At 43.6% G+C, this 20,296-nt stretch overlaps 1 protein-coding gene across 10 annotated transcripts in view; it reads right to left on the bottom strand.

Annotated features, from left to right (window-relative positions):
- The window catches only part of frmd4a (FERM domain containing 4A), a 702,228-nt gene that overhangs the window by 172,916 nt on the left and 509,016 nt on the right, over window positions 1-20,296 (bottom strand). For all 10 annotated transcript variants that reach the window (XM_048553974.1, XM_048553978.1, XM_048553975.2 and 7 more), the window contains one exon: window positions 2,055-2,139. In XM_048553974.1, coding sequence (XP_048409931.1) covers window positions 2,055-2,139 — 85 coding nt within the window. The remainder of the gene's footprint in view (window positions 1-2,054; window positions 2,140-20,296) is intronic.

Genomic DNA, 20,296 nt, shown 5'->3' with positions numbered 1-20,296 from the left:
GTGATGGGATGCCAGACTCTGCGGAGTTAATTCAGTCTCCACTTTCAGTCCCCGGGTGGGGCAGCGGGTTCCAGATTATTCCCAATTGCTGTGGACGAACCTCTTCCTCACATTTGCCTTACATTGCCCTGTTCATGAGACCATGAAGAACTAGAAACAGGAGTGGGCCATTCAGCCCCTCAAGGTTGCACTGCCATTCAACAGGATGGCTGATCCAACATCCAAAGGACAAAGAAAATTACAGCACAGGAACAGGCCCTTCAGCACTACAAGCCTGCGCCGATCCAGATCTTCTATTTAAACCAGTCGCCTGTTTTCCAAGGATCTGTATCCCTCTGATCCCTGTCCATTCCTGTATCTGTCCTTGCATCCACTTTCCCAACCTTTCCCTGTAACCCTTGATTCCTTGACTGATGAAGAATCTACGTATCTCAGCCTTAAATGTACACAAGGGTTCTGCCCCTACAGCTCTGTGTGGCAGGCAGCTCCAAACACTCAGAGAAGAAATTCCTCCTCATCTCAGTCTTAAAATGGCTCCCTGTTATTCTGACGCTATGCTGTCTTGTCGCAGACTCCCATGAGGGGAAACATCCTCTCAGCATTTACCCTGTCCATAGGATCCTTACAGTGTGGGCAAGTCCCTTGGGAATGCTGATTATTTCAATGAAATTAGCTCTTGTTCTTCTAAACTCCAGTGAGTAGAGTGCTAACCTGTTTAACGTTTGCTCATCAGACAATCCCCCCTATTCCCATTCGCGAAATCTTACTTCGGAGTTTCCCAGTCCTTGCTCTGCTAGTTCGAGCAAAGGGGTTCCTTTACCTCTGTCTTAACTAAACTCATCCTAAACCTTCATCTCCATCAAACCTCCTCTCCACCTCCTTCACTCCAAGAAGAACTACACCTTCCACCGAACCCAATTCCTCAAATCTCACCTACACTTGTTCAATATCCCAACACTTTGACCCAGTGAGGAGTCATTTTCCTGCTGCTCAGCTCCTCCCCGCAGTGGTACTGCCTGATGTGGGCAGGTCCTGCCCAGTGCTGAGATTATACATAAACGTTAATAACAGAGGGTCTGGTACACTAACAGTGAAACCTGCAGCTCTCCACGGCCACACAAAACTGATCGACAAATTGGATTCTTGCTTTTATACAGGTTAAATATATTCTGCATTTAGAATTACATCATTCCCAGTTAAAATTTAGGACAATGTTGTCACTTCCCTGAGCTTCTTATTCCTCAAAGTTGTTGCATAATCCACTCACAAAACCCAATTTCCTGGTGTTTAATACACTGAGTCATCAGTTACACCAACTCAAGCTCTTCCAAACCACGACAGCCAAATTCAAGCACTTACTCCCCCCACTACTCATCCACTGATCCCACACTCCCCCGACCCTGTATTTACCCCTGACCCCACACTCCCCCGAACCTGCACTCCTGTCAGCCTGTAAACCCCACCCTTTTATTAACCCCAGACTCCCAAAAACCCCATCCCCCTTGCCCCTGTGCCTGCAAATCCTGTGACAGCTGGGTGCTGCTTGTCGTGTGACCCAGCTGTGTGTCACTAAGTTATAGAGAATCTTATCTTTTCTTCATTCTTGGGGTGATGTGATCCTTGGTAAAACCAGCCCTCAGTGTCCCTTCCTCATGAGCCTGTGGTGGACCACGGGCTGCTTCAGGAGGCAGTCAGGAGTAAATCCCCCTTTGCTTTGGGTATGAAGTCACTTGCAGGCCAGACTGCATTAGGACAGCAGTTCCCTTCCCTAAGTGACGGGTTTTTCTTGTGTTTTGAAACAAACTTCTTATTCCAGATTAATTTAATTTAATTTAAATTTCTCCCGGCTGCCAGTGCGGGAATGCAAACCTGTCTGTGGATCATTACTCTCTAGAGCTCTGGGTTCCTAACAGTCACAATTGAACATAACCAGGGATCCACTCCATCTGCCTCGTACTGCTCTTGTTGTCTTTGCACATTCTGTGGGTCCACCTCTGCTCGCCTTGGTCAGTTTTGTAACATTACAGATACAGATGTTGGGGTCACATTCTTACCTTGTAAATACAAGACTTTGCATTGAGGAAGAAGAGCTCAATGGTGGCATTGTCCCTCAAATAAGCGATGCTTTCGATGTAGAACCTGCAAAAGAATTAAAAACCCAGAGTAAAGGAATGATCGTCTCTCCCTTCAGAAACTCTTATTAAAAATGTAAAGATTTCTTTGTCACTGAATCAAACTGCGTTTGCAGACTGACATCAAACCAACCGACTGAATCACATGCTCAGCTTTTTTTTAGGAAAAATGGTTGGCAACTATCTCAATTTGGATGAGATTGTGTTGAAAAATGGCTAATTTCAACTGACTACAAAACTATAATTTAATCTCAGCTTAATTAGTTGTCCTGAGCATATAAATAGCATGAACTTCTCTACAGCCTGAGAATTGTTTGGCTCAATCTTACCTCTCGATTGCATCGTTTAAAATGGATTTTCTGAAGCAGGAGAGCTCCAATGTCACTGTGACCTAACCTGATATTTAGCAGCTTGGGAGGGAGCTCTTTAACAATGTCATAATGGGAACCACATTTGGGAGGGAAGGCACCAGTCTGACTTTGGACGTAACAAAGGATTAGCTGAATGATGATGTCTGAAAATGATTCTTTAATATGCTTGGCCTGCATTATTTTCCCCTTTATTTCTGAGCAGCACATCTCCCCTGCCCTCAGTCAGTCAGGGGCGAGACTGCTAGCATTCTGTACTTACTTCAGGAAAAGTTCTCTGATCAATCTTGTTGGCCCTGTAAGAGATACAGAAACCATGCAGTGGTGATAGCGAAGGGACTGCAGCATCTTCTCGGGGTGGGGGTGGGGGTGGGGGTTAGCTGAGAAAGAAGAATTGAAGCTGCAGTTAGATCAACCACAGTAAATAACAGGACAGGCTCAAAGGGCTGAACTGCTGCTTCTAGCTGGTATGTTTTCCAGGTAACATGAGGAACTGCCATTTAAGTTTATGACACTTACCCAACTCCCTGCTCTTCTACTGAGCAGATGTCAGGCTGGGTATAACTGTGTGCTTGGTGATCCACTCGGGATCGGGAATGTGGAGGATCACTTGTGGAAAGGATCAACAGGAACCTCCTCCAAGGATTTAAGTCTGGCATCTTCACAGGGCACACAGAGTAATCCTTCTTTCGAGGGTAGATCTTACACCGTACGCACTCAATCTCTAGCCTATGGTCACTTAACCTTGTGAGGGCATCAGGGGGTGTGAAGAGGCTTCAAGGTGATGAGGATACAGTGAGGGAGGATGGGAGCAACCACATGGCAGACACACAATGTTGAGGCTGAATGTGATGTTATACACTGCAGTGTGAAAAATAGAAAGACAGTGTATGTTTCAGTGGAGATCTGCGTCCTCATGCAGCAGTCAGTGAAAGTATACAGGAAGGTGCAGCGAACAGTTGGCAACGCTAACGATGTACTGGCCTTCATTGCGAGGGGATTTGAGTTCAGAAGTGGGGATGTCTTACTGCAGCTGCACAGGGCCTTGGTGAGACCACACCTCGGTATAGTGTGCCGTTTCGGTCTCCCTATCTATGAAAGGATATACCTGCCATAAAGGGGCTGCAGTAGGGGGCCATTCAGCCAATACTGGGGTTACAGGACTGCCCCATGAGGAGAGATTTGATTAGGTTGGGTCTGTACACACTGGAGTTTCGAAGGATCAGAGGGGATCTGATGGAAATATATAAAATTCTAACAGGGCTGGACAGACTAGATGCACAGGGAGGCTGTTTCCCCTGGGTGGCAGGGATGGGGGTGTGGTCTAGAATCAGAGGATAGAGTCTCAGGAAACAGGGTAGGTCACATAGGACTGAGATGAGGAAACATTTCTTCACTCAGAGGGTAGTGAACTTGTGAAATTCTCTCACACAGAAGGCTGTGGAGGACAAGTCACTGAATATATTCAAAAAAGAGATAGATACATACTTAGATTTTATAGACATCAAGAAGTTTGGAGAGAAAGCAGGAACATAGCACTGAGGGACGCAATCAGCCAATATTGTACAGAATGGCAGAGCAAGCTTGACAGCCTGAATGGCCTACCCCACGTTCTGACGGATCCTCCCTCAACCAACACCATCTGAAAGAAACCATCCGCGATTTCTCACTGGCTGCCTGTGCTAACTCATTCTGTCCAAACTGACAGTGGTCTTTACCCAAGGCACTATGGCATTGAAAGATCAAAGGCAGGTCAGTGGATGGAAAGCTGTTCAGGGCAGACTGAAATTACAATCTGTTGCTATAAAAATGCAGCTAATTTCTTTGAAACCATAAGTCTAATTGCCGTAAAGAGACACACCCCGATGCCAATTCTACAAAATTATTCTTAGTCACATCCTAAATTCTGAATTCTCTGATGGGGTTGTGTTTTGTGATGCTGTAAATAGACAAATGAAAGGAACCTGCATTCGTATAGCACCTTTCACGAGCAACAGACATCTCAAAATCCCTTAAAGTCAACAATGCACTACTAAAGACCAGTCACTGTTGTAATGTCACCGAGTCACACAGCACAGAAACTGAACCTTTGGCCCAACCAGTCCGCACCGACCGTCCTTCCAAATTAAACTGACTCATGCACAGCAAGCTCCCATAAGTAGGTAGTGGCTAGGTAACCTGCTCCTGTGATGCTGGTTCAGGGATAACTATTGCCCAGGAGACCAGGAACAACTGCCCCAATCTTCTTCAGAGTCAAGTCACAAGATCTTTTACACTGACCTGACTCACCGAGAGGACAGCGCAGCACCAGGAGGTCAAGTGACAATTTTATGCTCAAGTCCTACAGCAGGGCTGGAACCCACAAACTTTCTATTCATGAGGTTACTCCACTAAGCCAGGGTGGACTAGCTCGCAACATAAGTCATGATAGACACGATTCCAAACCTATTTTACGTCCCCGCATATCTGTGTTTAGGAGCCGTCAGCGGCCACTGTCTCTCATTCATTGGGCATTACAGATAAGGCTAGTTCTTAGTACTCAGGGACCTGGTTCTGTGGATTAATAATTCAGTGAGAACCCTGCCCTGTGAAAGCAGGCTCTGAGCCTGAAGCTCCAAGTCCATGGTCTCCAGGAGATGACGTTTAAGGAGGTACATTTGTGATATGGCCAAACAGGTCGAGCATTAACCTGTAAATTGTCCTCACCAGAAGCTGGCTGCAAAGTGTAGGAGAGAGTCCTGGCCAACAGTGCGGTGGGTAGGATATGGGGCCCTTGCCATCACTATCAATATCTGGCCATGTCTTCATTGGTTCGTGAGATATGAATGTCACAAGCAAGGCCAACATTTATTGTCTATCTCTAACTGCCCTTAAACTGAGGGTATTGCTGGGTATTTCCAAAGGCAGTTAGGAGTCACTCCCATCACTGTGGGTTTGGAGTCACATGTCAGCCAGACCAGGTAAGGATGTAAAATTGCCTTCCCTAAAGAACATTAGTGAACCAGAAGGGGGTTTGCACCATTTGGGGGTTAGTTCACTCGGCTGTAGGGTGGGGGGGGGGAATGGTTCATTTGACTGTAGTAGAGGGGGATGGTGTGCACTCGGGCAGATAATGCTTGGGAGATTTTTGCATTTATGCTATAACTTTAACAAGTTGGTGCAGTTTTAATTCATTACAGAAAAGTCATGCAATATTAACAGAAGGAAGGGCTCCATAAACACATGTTGCTAACTTGCTAGAATGAGGGTTAAATCTTGAAAGCTGATGGGCAGGAATAACTCCAGGATCCACCAGACCCTGCTTTCCATGTGACTGTTCAGGACACATCACATAATCACCAGTGTCTAGTCACAATTTGCTGCTGATGGTTCTCAGCTTGCTCAAGAAATACACAGCATTGTCACAATGTCAAGGGGACTCTGCTATAATGCGTGTTCTGGCAACACAAACTGGCTGTAACGTGATTGAGGAATAGGATAGTGCTATTTCTAGAGCATGAACTTATGTTGGCTATAGCGTGATTCCATCAGTGTGTGGAGGAGGACATGTCGATATCACATGATCATTTCACAGGCTTTATCGTAAAGTGCTTTCTGTAAGAGTTGCTGTACAACCTTTTCCCCCATAAAGACATCTTGACAATTATTCCTAAGGTAAATTGTTAAATTTAGTTTTATTTCATTATTAGGTATGAATCAAACATTTATTCAAATACAAGGTGTAGAGCTGGATAAACATAGCAGGTCAAGCAGCATCGGGGTACAGGGAAGCTGATGTTTCAGGTCTGCACCTTTCTTCAAATTGTGCTATCCTTTGTGGTAGGCTTTTGAGTGATTTTTGAGTGGTTTTTTTTTTGGTGGTCTGCCCCCAGCCCTACTTTTCCCATAGGCCCTGTTATTTCTATAGCACCATGTTGCACAGCAATGCAACTATTGCGTTATAGCAGAACCAACTGCATCATGTATTTCTCTGCTCCTTTGACAATCACGCTGGAAGGTATGGGACGGAATTCAGCAAGCCCACAGGGAGAAGTAGGTCAGGGTCATTCTAACGGTAATGTGGTCTCCATTCTCCGAGCTGCATTCACTCACAGCTTCCTGAGCGATGAGAAAGTTAGTGGCTAACATTTAATAGAATTTCTGTGGTTCCCCTGGTAATTCCCAAGACAATGTTGCGAGGAGAGATTCAGCTCAATGGGCCTATACTCCACACACAGTTTCAGAAAATGGAAAATGATCTCACTGAAACATCGAGAATTCTCAGAGAATCTGATAGAATTGAGGACAAATTGCTGTATAGACGGTATCTCTGACAGCACCAAAACTCTACCACCTACAACACTCACCATCCTGACTTGGGAATATATGGCCATTCCTTCAGTGTCGCAGGGTCAAAATCTTGGAATTCCCTCCCTAACAGCATTGTGGGTCAAACTACTACAGGTGGACCACAACAGCTCAAGAAGGCAGCTCGCCACCATCTTCTCAAGGGGCAACTAGTGATGGGCAATAAATGCTGGACCAGCCAGCGACACCCACATTCCACAAGTAAATTAAAAAGAAGCAGGAATGCATTTTCCCCCTTGCTCATCAGATTTGCACTACCCAATCCCTGACCATCCAACGATCTCCCCAGTGTGAAGATAAATCTGCTCCAGCAGTCTCAGATAACTCTCAAGGGAAAAAGATGCACACTATAAGGTTAAAAGTCCACAGCATGTGGGAAATGAGATTTATAATCCAAAATAATCAGCCCTCCTCTGGGACAAGTGCTGAGGTGTGTGGCTGGAAGAGATATTATTCATGGAATGTGGGTGCTGCCATCTGGACCAGCATTTTAGGCAAGGAGAGTGGGTTTTAAACTAAATAATGAGGATGAGAGCCCAAATATGGGAAGCTGGGGTGATCAAAGATTGGGGAAAGTGCAACAAAGGAAGGAATTACTGTACGAAATGTTAGAAACAACAATGACAGGAAAGGACACATGTGGATCTACGGGCAAATCAACAGACACAAGCAAAAACAACAGAAATAATAAAAATTACAGGAATGGCCCTCTTGCGGTACAGTGGTACAAAGAACAGTACAGCACGGGAACAGGGCCCTTCGGCTGTCCAAGACTGCACCAACACATTTTGCCCTTCCAGAGTAAAACCTTCACTTACAGGATCCATATCCCCCTATTCCCTTCCTAATCATGTCTTCGCTCAGGTGCTTGTCGAATGCTGTTGTATCTGCTTCCACCACCTCCTCTGGCACTCACCACCCTTTGTGTGAAAAACCTGCCTCGCACATCTCTCTTAAACTTCACCCTCTCGCACCTTGAGCCTGTGTCCCCTAGTAACTGACCCCTCCACCCCGGGGAAAAAAGCCTCGTACTTTCCAGTCTCTCCATGCCGCCTTCAATCTTATAAACTTCTGTCAGGTCTCCCATCAACCTCCTGCATTCCAGTGAAAACAAACCCAGTCTATCCAGCTTTTCTTCATCGCTAATAAACCCCCACAGCAGGCAACATCCCGCTAAACCTTTTCTGTCCCCTCTCCAAAGCACCCACATCCTTTTAGTACTGTGGTGACCAGAACTGTACACAGTATTCCAGATGTGGCCTAACTGAAGTTCTGTAAAGCTGCAGTATAACTTGTCTATCCTTATACTCAACGCCCCTTCCAATGTAGGCAGGCAGGCCACAAGCCCTTTTTACTACCTAATCTACTCCCCTGTCACCTTCAGTGATCTGTGGACCTGCACACCCAGATCCCTCTGCATATCAATACTCCTTAGGGTTTTGCCATTCACTGTGTAATTTCCACCTGTACTTGGCCTTCAAAAATGTATCATCTCACACTTGTCCAGACTAAACTCCATCTGCCATTTTTCTGCCCATGCTTCCAAATGATCTATACCCTGCTGTATCCTCTGACAATCCTCCTTATGACCCGCAACTCCACCAATCTTTGTATTGTCTGCAAACTTACGAATTAGACAAGCTACGTTTTCCACTGGTAGTGTCCCTACCCCTGGTCCTGGAGGCCCCAGTTCAAATTCCAAATCTCCAGAGGTGTGTAATAACATTTCTGAACAGGTTGATTAAAAAAAAAGGTTAATGGAAAAAGATAAAATGGACAACACTTGGGACACCGTACTTCACTGCACATTGCACGTGAAATAAAACAGAATGACTACTAGTAAAAACTGAGATAAATTAGTCCAACCTAGTGGCTGTAATTGTGATGTGAATACAGGATGAATTAGATTGGATCCTGAATTTTGAAGGGTATCTGACATTTAGGAAGCATAGGAAGATAGGGATCCACCAGGAACCAGTTTTCGATCCCAGCCTTGGGCAACTGTCTGTGTGGAATTGCATGTTCTCCCCGCGTCTGCACGGGTTTCCACTGGGTGCTCCGGTTTCCTCCCACAGTCCAAAGGGGTGCAGGTTCAGTGGATTGGCCATAGTGTCCACGGATGTGCAGGCTGGGTGGATCAGCCATGAGAAATATACAGTTATAGGAAGACAGTAGGGAGATGGGTCTGGACAGCATGCTATTTGGAGGGTCAGTGCTAACTTGATGGGCCGATTGGCCTCTGTCCACACTGTACGGATTCTATTGTGACACCCACCCTTGTGAATACCCATACTCTATTCTCTATAACTGCGCCATGTTAATTTTTGCACCAAGGTATCGTGTGATCTGCTTGTAATTTAATCGGTTAATCATTGTTGCGACAAACTTTAGCACTGCAAGTTTAACCTCATACCAAACCTCCTGATCCTAGTCCCACACTTGTTTTAGGTGTACAGCCGAATCATCAGTGCGATAAGGTGTCAGTGTTACCAAGCCACTAATCTACTTGCTACCATAAGTTTGTGCTGATGAAGTCTGACTGTACTCCGGAATCAGGAGACTATGTTTTCAAAATTAATCATTCAATCAGATTGGGCGAACTCCCTGCAAAGATCTCTGCATGCGCAAGAAGAAATGAGGGATGATTTATCTTCGTTCAGACAATGGGCTGCACCTCCCTGCAAAATTAAAATTCTTTTGCTAATGTCTCACTAAGGGATTTATCAGTAAATGCTCATGAAATTTTTTCATTGCTTTACAAGTACAAATCATGCACAAAAATGTTCTTTGAACTCTTAAATGGTTTTGAAATGGTATATTTGGGTAACGCTCAGAAAACGCAACTGTTGTCAAATGGAGTCAGAGATAATGGGAACTGCAGATGCTGGAGATTCCAAGATAATAAAATGTGAGGCTGGATGAACACAGCAGGCCAAGCAAATGCTCCTGACATGTTGTCAAATGGAGTTGAGTTTATCCAGTCAATATACAGCAGAGGGCGCAGGAGGCTGCAAAATGACGATCAAACATTGATTTCTTCACTGAGCAGAAACAAAGCTGCTCTGAAATAGTACAATGACAGCCCAGAGGAATCAAATTTGCAGAATGTTCATCGTAAAATGTCCAGTTAAACAGAAACAACAACAGATTATAGAATCCCTGCAGTGTCAAAGTCAGCCATTTTAGTCCACACCAATCCTCCAAAGAACATCCCACCCAACCCCTGTAACCCTGCATTTCCCATGGCACACCCACCTAACCGGCACACCATGGGTAATTTAGCATGGCCAATCCATCTAAACTTGCACAGCATTGGACTGCGGGAGGAAGCTGGAGCACCACGAAGGAAACCACACAGACGCAGGGAGAACATGCAAACTCCGCACAGATAGCCACCTGAGGATGGAATCGAACCATGTCCCTGGAGCTGTGAGGCAGCAGTGCTAACCACTAAGCCACTGTAGAGAACGGAGGCAGGAGCAGGTCATTCAGACCTCTGTTTCACCACTCGACATGATCAAGGCTGATCATCCAACTCAGTCAACTGTTCCATGTAATTCTCTGTCTGTACACCTTTGTATTACAAGGTCCATTAACAATAATGAAAGCTTCCATCCAAGTAACACTGCTACTGAGATAACACACAGCAAGGCACTTCACAGGGCAAACCTGGCAACAAACCCCAAAATAAATAGCTGGGCAATTTGGTCAACGAGGTAGGTTTTAAGATGCCTTCCAAACAGACAGAGCTGAAGATTATAAGGAGGGAATTCCAGACGTTAGTGCCTTGGTGACCGTTGGCATGGACACCAGCGGCAGGGTGATTACAATTGGGCATTCTAAAGAAACCTGGCTTAGAAGAGCACAGGGATATAGTATTTGGGGGGGTGGGGGGGTTGATGATGACAGGCGTAAGGAGGGGTGTCGGGTCTGCGGGACATTATGGGGATAGGGAGGGCTGTAGGGGCTGGGGAAGGTCACAGACATCGAGGAGGATTGTTGGCGTTGAAGGAGGTGGCAAAGATAGGGAGATGTGAAAACAGTTGTGAATTTTAAAATCCTGGTGTGGTTTGAGTAGGACTCATTGTCAGAACGTGAGAACGTGGGGAAGGATGAGCGGAACCAGAGTGAGAGTCAGGTTACAAACAGCAGAGACGTGGACACACTCAATTTTACAATGTTGTAGCGTGGGACCAAAATTAAAATATTATATTTTTACAGTATTTTATCGTCAGGATTGGAAATACGGGCAACTCTGAATTCCCACGATTCTTTCTTCCTCCCCCTAACAATTTAGACCATAAGACCATAAGACATAGGAGTGGAATTAAGGCCATTCAGCCCATCAAGTCCACTCCGCCATTTAAATCAGGGCTGATGGGCATTTCAACACCACTTCCCTGCACTCTCCCCATAGCCCTTGATTCCTTCTGAGATCAAGAATTTGTCGATCTCTGCCTTGAAGGCATCCAACGTCCTGGCCTCCACTGCACTCTGCGGCAATGAATTCCACAAGCCCACCACTCTCTGGCTGAAGAAATGTCTCCTCATTTTAGTTTTAAATTTACCCCCTCTAATTTTAAGGCTGTGCCCACGGGTCCTAGTCTCCCCACCTAACAGAAACAACTTCCCAGCGTCCAAACCTTCTAAACCATACATTATCTTGTAATTTACTTGCTTTTAAAGCTACTTGACCATGATTGAGTTTGTGTTTTCTTTGGTGGTCTTCTCCTGGGGTTTGTTATTTAAACAGGGACACAGCAATTACACACACAAGTATGTGTATCTCCAAACTGTGATTTAATCGGATCATTTCCCTGGAACCCACTCAGGAGTGACTATTCGGAGGTAGAGATGGCGGCAGGCTCTTGAAAAGATAAAAAAAAAACAAGGAATCCTGCCAGCATGATTTATCAAAGTAAAGCGAAAAGGAATTGAAGAAGGTATGTGGATGTCTGCTGTCAGTGCTTAATCAAGCATTTGGCATGTTCTAGGCTCAAAATGAAGACATATTCTGTAAAATATATGAAGCAGCTTCACTGAAACCACCATCACTCTTAATGACTGTGTTCAGCAGTCATTCTAATTCCCTGCTATTCTTTCAGGGCTTAACTTGCTCAGTGTGTTTATGTAATAAATTTTGAACGAGATTGATTATTGCATTTACTCCAGTTCAAAAACCTGTCATCTCTGCTTATGACCTGGGGCAGCTCAGCAATCACTGAATCTGGTGTGGTTTACTCTGTGGCCAATCTCTCATTTCCGTCCAGTTTGTCATGAGAAATGTATATGTTTGTCTATGTTATCATGGTTACACATTTCAGTGACTGCTGGCTGAACAATTCATCAGATAGACAAAACCTACCAGTGCATCAAGGTCCCAAGCCATAACGAGAAACGGTGCCAGGCAGACAGCAACATGAGGAGCTCAACGATGATGTTTGAAAACTCCCCCTCCTTCTCCAATTTCAAATTCACTCTTGTGCTATTTTTAATGCATCTGCCTACGTGAATTCTTATCGATGCAGACAGGTAGAAATTGTAGACAGCTTGCTAAAAATAGCCCTAAGGTAATTAATCTGAGATATCTAATGGTCAGATAAACAACAGCCCACTGTTCTTCTCTGACACTTCATATGTAGGTATTTTCTTTGTTGCGGGTGTACATGTGCTTGGCATGGCTTATTCGAAACGCATGGTGTGTGTGCGCACGATGCTGTACTTCTGAACTTGTGTGTGTATGTGTGTGCGTGTGAGTGAACATTGCTGGGTGTATAGGCTTTGCTGTGAGTGATCCATTCTGAATTCTGCCCAATGTAAAGTTCAGGTGGCTTGAAGGACTGAATGGCCTCCTCCTGCTCCCATCTTTTATGCTTCTTGAGTTGTAAGAGCAGGTCTAAAATTTGGCAAGTCAACATTAAGAGGCTTTAGTGAACAGAACTATCTACAATGGATGGTAACAGGGGACATCTCTGGATCCCTAAATTCAGGTCCAAGTTTCCCATGAAGGAACATGCTCAGTAGTTACTCTTACAGTAAAGGTATAATTAATTGTTTTACTCAAAATCTGTCTGTTAACATTAATGGGGCTGGACAACTAATTTTACTGACAAGGTGGAGGATGATCACACTTATGGACAATGGCAAGTGCATCGGTGCTAACTGTTGGTGAACTGATGGTTTTCAAGTCTCACATCGAAATGTCAGGGATTACAAACAGTTATACTTTAAGGTATCTATTTAATACCAATACTGACTGGAGTTGAGGGTCCAGAGGATAACAAATAACATTTCTACCTAGATAAAAGGCCCATATGATTCACACTGCCATGGTGATTAGAATTGAAAGTGAAGTATACACAGTAAACCGTCGCAGCATTGACTTACACGGCTTTCTGAGATATTACTGAAACCAGGAGCACCAAGTATATCCACAAAATTTGAGACAAAGTGTAAGGAACACAGAAAGATAGAGGTGGACATTCTCTTTGATCATCAGGCAGATTGTGGTTCAGAGCTCACACTAGATTGAGGAAACCTATTTGTGAGGATTTAAATGAGATTTGCCTAACTTTGGTTAGGGAGAGGCATCTCTACAGTAACCTTAATGCTGAAAATCAGTCCTGGGATTGGAAGAGAAGGGGAAAGTGATGAAACCATTAAAACGTGAGAATACCTTTGAACTGATTCTGGGAAATAAAGTGACCGTTTAAGGAAGAAATAAAAAATAACCATTGTGTGGGAGTTTTGATTTTGTAACAATATCACACTGAAGATAATTCCTGTCAGTTAAAATATAAGTCATCTAACAATTAGGGTTTGGACAATATAGCTTTTGGGTTATTTAATATCATAAAAGTCTTGAAATGTAAAATCTTGCCATGTGATCCTTTCGTAAGTCACTAGAAATTCAAATATCTTTTTAAAGTTTGTGGTCAGTCCGAGGATTGTAATGTCGTCTTGAAGTGTGTGCATTTCACTGCATACGTCTGAGTATCATTACGTAGGACACCATAAGATCTTCTATCCTTGCCCGTCAGCAACTCAATACAGCATGAGCCCCTGCACTACACAATGATCTTTGGTGCAGAACCTTGTCAAACACCTTCTGGAAATCCAAGTACAGCACATCAGTGGCCTTCCCTTTATCTAGCTCATTTTACTCTTCAACCAGTCTCATAAATTGGTGGAACACAACTTCCCTTTCATAAAACCATGCTAACTCCTCCTGACTGCCTCCAGCTTGTACATTTCCTCACCAGTGGCATCAAAATAACTGGACTAAAGTTTCCCATCATCTCCATCCCTTCTTGAATACAGGATTATATTTGTGAGTTCTCAGTCTGACAGAACCGTTCCAGAATTGAACACATTTTGGAAAATTAACTAAAATGCACCTACCACTCATAAGCAGGAAAGCTGATGTTTCAGGCCCATACCCTTCATCAGGGTCTGGGTCCGAAATGTCAGCTTTCCTGCTCCCCTGATGCTGCTTATCCTGCTGTGTTCATCCAGCCCCACACCTTGTTATCTCAGATTATCCAGCATCTGCAGTTCCCATTATCTCTCACCACTCATAAGCCTCTGTTTAAATAATACTCTACTTTTTTTTATTCTTCCTGTCAAAATCAAAAGCTCGAATACCCAGGGATCAAACACAGCTCTACCAATTTGCTCAATAATCTTTTTCTACTGCTTAATATTGTACCAATTTCATCCCTTTGCTCAACATCCTGATTTATAACTAATTACTGGGACATTTCTGGTGATGTGATGAAGACAGAAGCAAAATATTGATTCATTACATCTGCCATTTAGAGTCATAGAGCAATACGACACAGAAACAGGTCCTTTGGCCCATCATGTCTAGGACGATCCACAAACACCAACTACATTAATCCCATTTATCTGCACTTGGTCCATAACCTACTGGGCCCTGGCATTTTAAGTGCTCATCCAGCTGTTTCTTAAATGTTGAGGGAGTACCTGCCTCCAACACTCTCCCAGGCAGCACACTCTATATTTCTAGCAGCCTCTGGGTGAAAAATGTTCTCTCAAATCTCCTTTAAACCAATAACTGACTCCTTGAGCATAGTTAACTTCCTGTTCTCACTTGTTAGAAGACCAACACTCACCTTACTCGCTCTCTTCCTTTGTAAATACCTGTGGGTTTTTTTTTCTCTGCTCTTACATTTCTGGGTGTCTTCCTTTCATGCTCTACTTGACTTATCCTGGTTGATACTTAGTCATTCTCAAGTGTTCCTTATATTTTGAACAATGATATGACCTGTCACTCATCTTCGCGAAGTTTATTTGTCTTTAAAAGTTTTGAGACGTTTCCCTAACGTCTTTAATGAGACATAGACAGTAGGTCTTTCCCTTGATTTGCTTTCTTTGTGAGGAAAGTACTTACTCTGACAATTCTGAAGTATCTCTTTACATATCATCTGCCGCTTCTCTCCTTAACTATCTTTGAGCCTAATGTTCAGTTCACTTCAGCTAGCCTGATTTCATGCCAACATAGATTGTTTTTTAAAGTTTAAAGCACTCGTGTTAGACCCAGTCTTCTTTGTTTCAAACCGAATGAAAAATTCAATCATATTACAATCGTTGTTACTTAGAAAGTCCTTAGCTCTGGGGTTATTAATGAATTCTGTCACGTTACAGAATACAAACTCTGGTATAGCGTGCTCTCTGGTTGGTTCCAGGGCACGCTACTCTGAGAAACTCTCGAATACATTCAATGATGTCCTCATCAAGGCCTTGATTACCAAACTGATTTGTCCAGTTTATATGCAGATTAATAACATCCATGATTATTGGCCATCCCTTTATAACAAACACCCATTGCTTCTTTGTATATTTTATCCCACATTGTAGTTACTATATTGGGGTCCTGGAGACCAATCCTACTGGTGACTTCTTCCCCCGACTACACCCTGTCTTCACCTAAAATACATTCTGTTCTCCTGAAGCAAGGTTGTTTCTAACTGATCGCAGCAATGCCATCCTTGATTAGGAGTGTGACCCTACTGTTCTCATCTACTAGCCCACTATCCTTCTTGCAGGTCACCCACACCACAATTTTGAAACATTATCTTATGGGATGTGGACGTTGCTGGCTAGGCCCACCTTTATTGCCCATCCCTAATTGCCCACAGGGTGGTTAAGAACCCACGACATTACTGGAGGTCTAAATTTGTTGCATGTCATAAGACTATAAGTCATAGGAGCAGAAATTAGGCTATTCGGCCTGTCAAGTCTGCTCCGCCATTCAATCATGGCTGATAAGTTTCTCAACCCCATTCGCTTGCCTTCTCCCCTTGACGCCTTGATAATCAAGAACCTATCTACCTCAGTCTTAAATGTACTCAACGGCCTGGCCTCCACAGCCTTCTGTGGCAGTGAATTCCATAGATTCACCACTCTCTGGATGAAGAAGTTTCTCCTTATCTCCATTCTAAAAGGTCTTCCCTTTACTCTGAGGCTGTGCCTTCGGGTGCTAGTCTCTCCTGCAAATGGAAGCATCTTCCCAACCTCCACTCTGTCCAGGCCATTCAGTATTCTGTAAGTTTCAATTAGATCCCCCCTCATCCTTCTAAACTCCAATGAGTATAGTCCCAGAGTCCTCAAACATGCCTCATTTGTTAAGCTTCTCATTCCTGGGACTATTCTTATGAACCTCCTCTGAACCCACTCCAGGCCCAGTACATCCTTCCTGAGATACAGGGCCCAAAACTGCACACAACACTCCAAATACAGCCTGACCAGGGCCTTATAAAGCTCCATTGGGAAAAGAAGCTCATTAAAACCCAAAATAACTGAAACTTTCCATCAGTGGCAAAGTTAGGATTACGTAAAGGAAGGGAAGCCCTTAGTGACCAGGAATGTGCAAGGGATTTCATTTGAAAGGCTGCACAAGGCTCTGGTTCGGAAATGGTTCTCCAGTAAAACAAAATGGCAGCGATCAAAAACAAAATGGTGGAAATCAAATAATCACAAGGATATCCCTCTGTGCTCCCTCCCACCCGTTGATGCAATGCTACTGACATTATTACATTACGCATTGTGACACATGTTCATTCTGCACAAGTGCAGTTTGTAGTATCAGCAAACACAATCTAGATTGTAATATCCAGCCTCTTAGTTTCTGACATGACTTCTAGAGGCTTCTGCTGAAGTGCGAATACATAAGGCATTTACATAGGCAACTGATCCCATTTTGAGATGTGAAGAGCAACATCAACCTTGTCAAAGCTTTTACTTTACTGTTCTCTCTAAGGTTTCCAACTGCAAGAGGACAGTTTGTAACCAATGACATTGAAACACTGATTAGAGAAACAGAGAAAATTGGAGCAGTGGTAGGCCATTCATCCCTTCCATCCTGTTCCACCATTCAATATGATTGTAGCTGGTCATCCAAATCAGTCACCTGTTTCCCACTTTCTCCTCTTCCCCTTTAGCCCAAAGAACTATATCCAGCTGTTTCTTGAAAGCATTCCATGTTTAACCTCAATCGTCTTCTGTGGCAGAGAATTCCACAGGCTCTCCACTCTCTGGGTGAAGACACTTCTCCTCATCTCAGTCCTAAATGGCCTACCCTGCAGCTTTAGACTGTGACCACGCGTTCTGGATTCCTGAGTCTTTGAAACATTATACTCAATAGCTGCCGATTAGAGATGTACATTGGAGGTTTTATGATCTTATTTATTAAGATGTTGGTTTCAGCCAGGTCCCAGTTCTCAACTCTCCTTTAACTTCCAGAAAACAGCCAACGCAGACTTGATGGATCGAACGGCAACATTCCCTGCTGTACAACCTTAACGATGTGGGTGTAACTCCCCAGGGAGGGCAGAGCTACTGCAAACCCTTCCAGATCAGTGACTGGGTGTTGATAAGATTAAAAAAAGGGAGTTACCATGGTGACAGTGTGGGGGATGGGATGTATTACAGTCATCTTGGATTCCGGAAGATAATACTGCAAAGTGATACTGGGAATGAGCTGGAATTGGTGTTGTTCAGAAGCTAGCTCTCTGCAGTTTGGCTCACACACACAGTGAATAGCCACTTGATCAAAACACAAGATGGCTGGACAAAATAAAAACAGGGAACAGCTCCGAGCCCAAATAAAGGCCACAGAGATAACTAAAATTCAGAAAAACAGGCAACATCCTGAGATCGAAATGATTCATTTGTGCGGTGTACTCAGATCATGTGCGAACTGCTCATTAAATGGCAAAGCATTGACATCTTCACACACCAACAAGCCATTTATCATCCCTCCAGAGACCACAGTGCAGGTGATGAGGGAACAGCACTGTCCATAGCAATTACGTCAAGAGCTCGAGTGATTTCCATTCCAACCATATCTGCAGTGTTGAAGCAATCAGGCTTTACACACTAGCATGGGGGTCTTTGAAGTGACTGCAATCATTGGCTGATTTGCCTGGCTTTTCTGACGGATATCTGTCTGTAGACCTGTGAGGTTTCTGTTTGCCTGACCATTCTGGTAAAAACTGGACCGGCAGACAGCACCAGAATCTCACTCAGCAGTCTTGGAAAGCAATGGTCACCCCTCAGGACAGTGCTGAATGAAATGTTCAAACAAACGGTCCTTTCTTAAGGAAAACTACTGCCCCGCAATTTATCCAGCCCCTCGGTCACTGCGTAAATTTAATTCACAAGATCAAAGGCGTCACATTGTAAGTTGGATCTACTTCTAACACACTGCACTAGTTTTGCATAATTCTGTTGCATTGGCATTTTGACACCTGTTATAAGTTACTTTTTCTAAACAACTGCCTCTTCAGTTAATTTCAGTTGGCTGTTAGCTATGCGTAACAATCTCATCTTTCAAGTCAGGAGGATGTCTCACTCCAGCACAAGTCTAATGAGGCTGACCACACCAGCCCACCCCTGTCAGATGTGCTGCCTTCAGATGAGACACTGGAGGTAACAGATCTCCTTCGCACATGAACGGAGATGTTTCTTCCGGCGTCTAGGGCCCATATTTTCCCCTCAAATAACATCATAAAAATCGTATTACCCAATCATGATCTATTTTCTGATTCTAGGAGCTTGCTGCGTGCAGGTTCGCTGTTGTGCGGCCAACATTCCACCGGGGACTACACAGCACAGGAGGCTCAGGCAGCTTTGCAGTGCTTTCAGACATTGTGTAGTCACGAATGGTGCTATATAAAGGTAACAAACTAGAGAATCTTAGGGCAATTTAGGCATTTTAATACAAAATACAGTTGAGGGATTTGGTTGGATTGAGTCGTGGAAATCGTGCGACCGTAATTTGAAGGTACCTGCGTCTGAAAAAGGCCAAAGAGCAGTTTCTGATACTCATCTTCGTTTTAACAACGATTCTGTGAGATGTACCTGACTGAAGTGACTGCCAATGATTAATTTATTACTCTAACGTTTGAAAGGAATAAAATGAGACAGCTTTCAACAAATTCAATACAGGTCTGACAAATAAAACTGCTTTAAAAGGTTATTTTTTATGGCTGGGATCAAACTTCTGCAGATCATCTTGCTTAAAGGTCTGCAGTTAATTAGAATACATAATCCTTTGTAATTCCGCTGGGGGGTTGTTTGATGTGACTCGTATTTTAAGGCCTTTGGGGCTCATACAATGGAGGCAGCGTTATGAACGTTCATTTGGCTGGGACATTCTAATTTGGCAGATTTAAATCTCTACATTGTTGTCTAACATTCTTGTCTCACCTATTTACTGACAATAAATCATTCCTGATGCACCTTATAAATTAAAATGCAGTTTGGAATACTAAGATGCCATCATTTGCATATTTGTATTTATGTTCAAAAGAGCACAAGTTATCCCTAGTGTACTGGCCTATATTTATTCCTCAATAAACATCTCAAATCAGTAACCAGAACAAAGTACTGGAGAAACTCAGCAGGTCTGATAGTGGCTATGAAGAGAAAGCACAGGTAATGTTGACTCAGAACCAGTTCTGATGAAGGGTCATCAGATTTGAAATCTTAACTGTTTCTCTCACCACAGATGCTACCAGACAGGCTGAGTTTTTCCGGCAATTTCTGTTTCTCTTTTAGATCTCCAGCATCCACAGTTCTTTGTGTTATTTGATCACAAAACACAATATCTGTTCATTTATCACAATTCTGTTTATGGGAGTTTGCTGTGTTCAATTCGGCTGGTTTGTTCCATGTGTGACGACAATGACTATATTTCAATAACACTAAGCTATTTGAGATGGTCTGTGTTATGAAAGGTGCTACATAACTGCAATTGTATAAAAGCTAATATTGTTATGAAAACAATTATGAATATTATCATTCCATTGTTTGCCAAATAGCCTAAAGGACACAAAAACTGGCATTTCTTGTTGGTCTTTACAATTAATGATTAGAATAAGCTACAGAAAATCTTAATATTGAAATAAATGAAATGGTATGATC

The sequence above is a fragment of the Stegostoma tigrinum genome, chromosome 25, assembly GCF_030684315.1.
Source record: "Stegostoma tigrinum isolate sSteTig4 chromosome 25, sSteTig4.hap1, whole genome shotgun sequence".
NCBI lineage: Eukaryota > Metazoa > Chordata > Chondrichthyes > Orectolobiformes > Stegostomatidae > Stegostoma > Stegostoma tigrinum.
The sequence above is the reverse complement of the archived record's forward strand: the minus strand, read 5'-3'. Positions and strand labels throughout refer to the sequence as shown.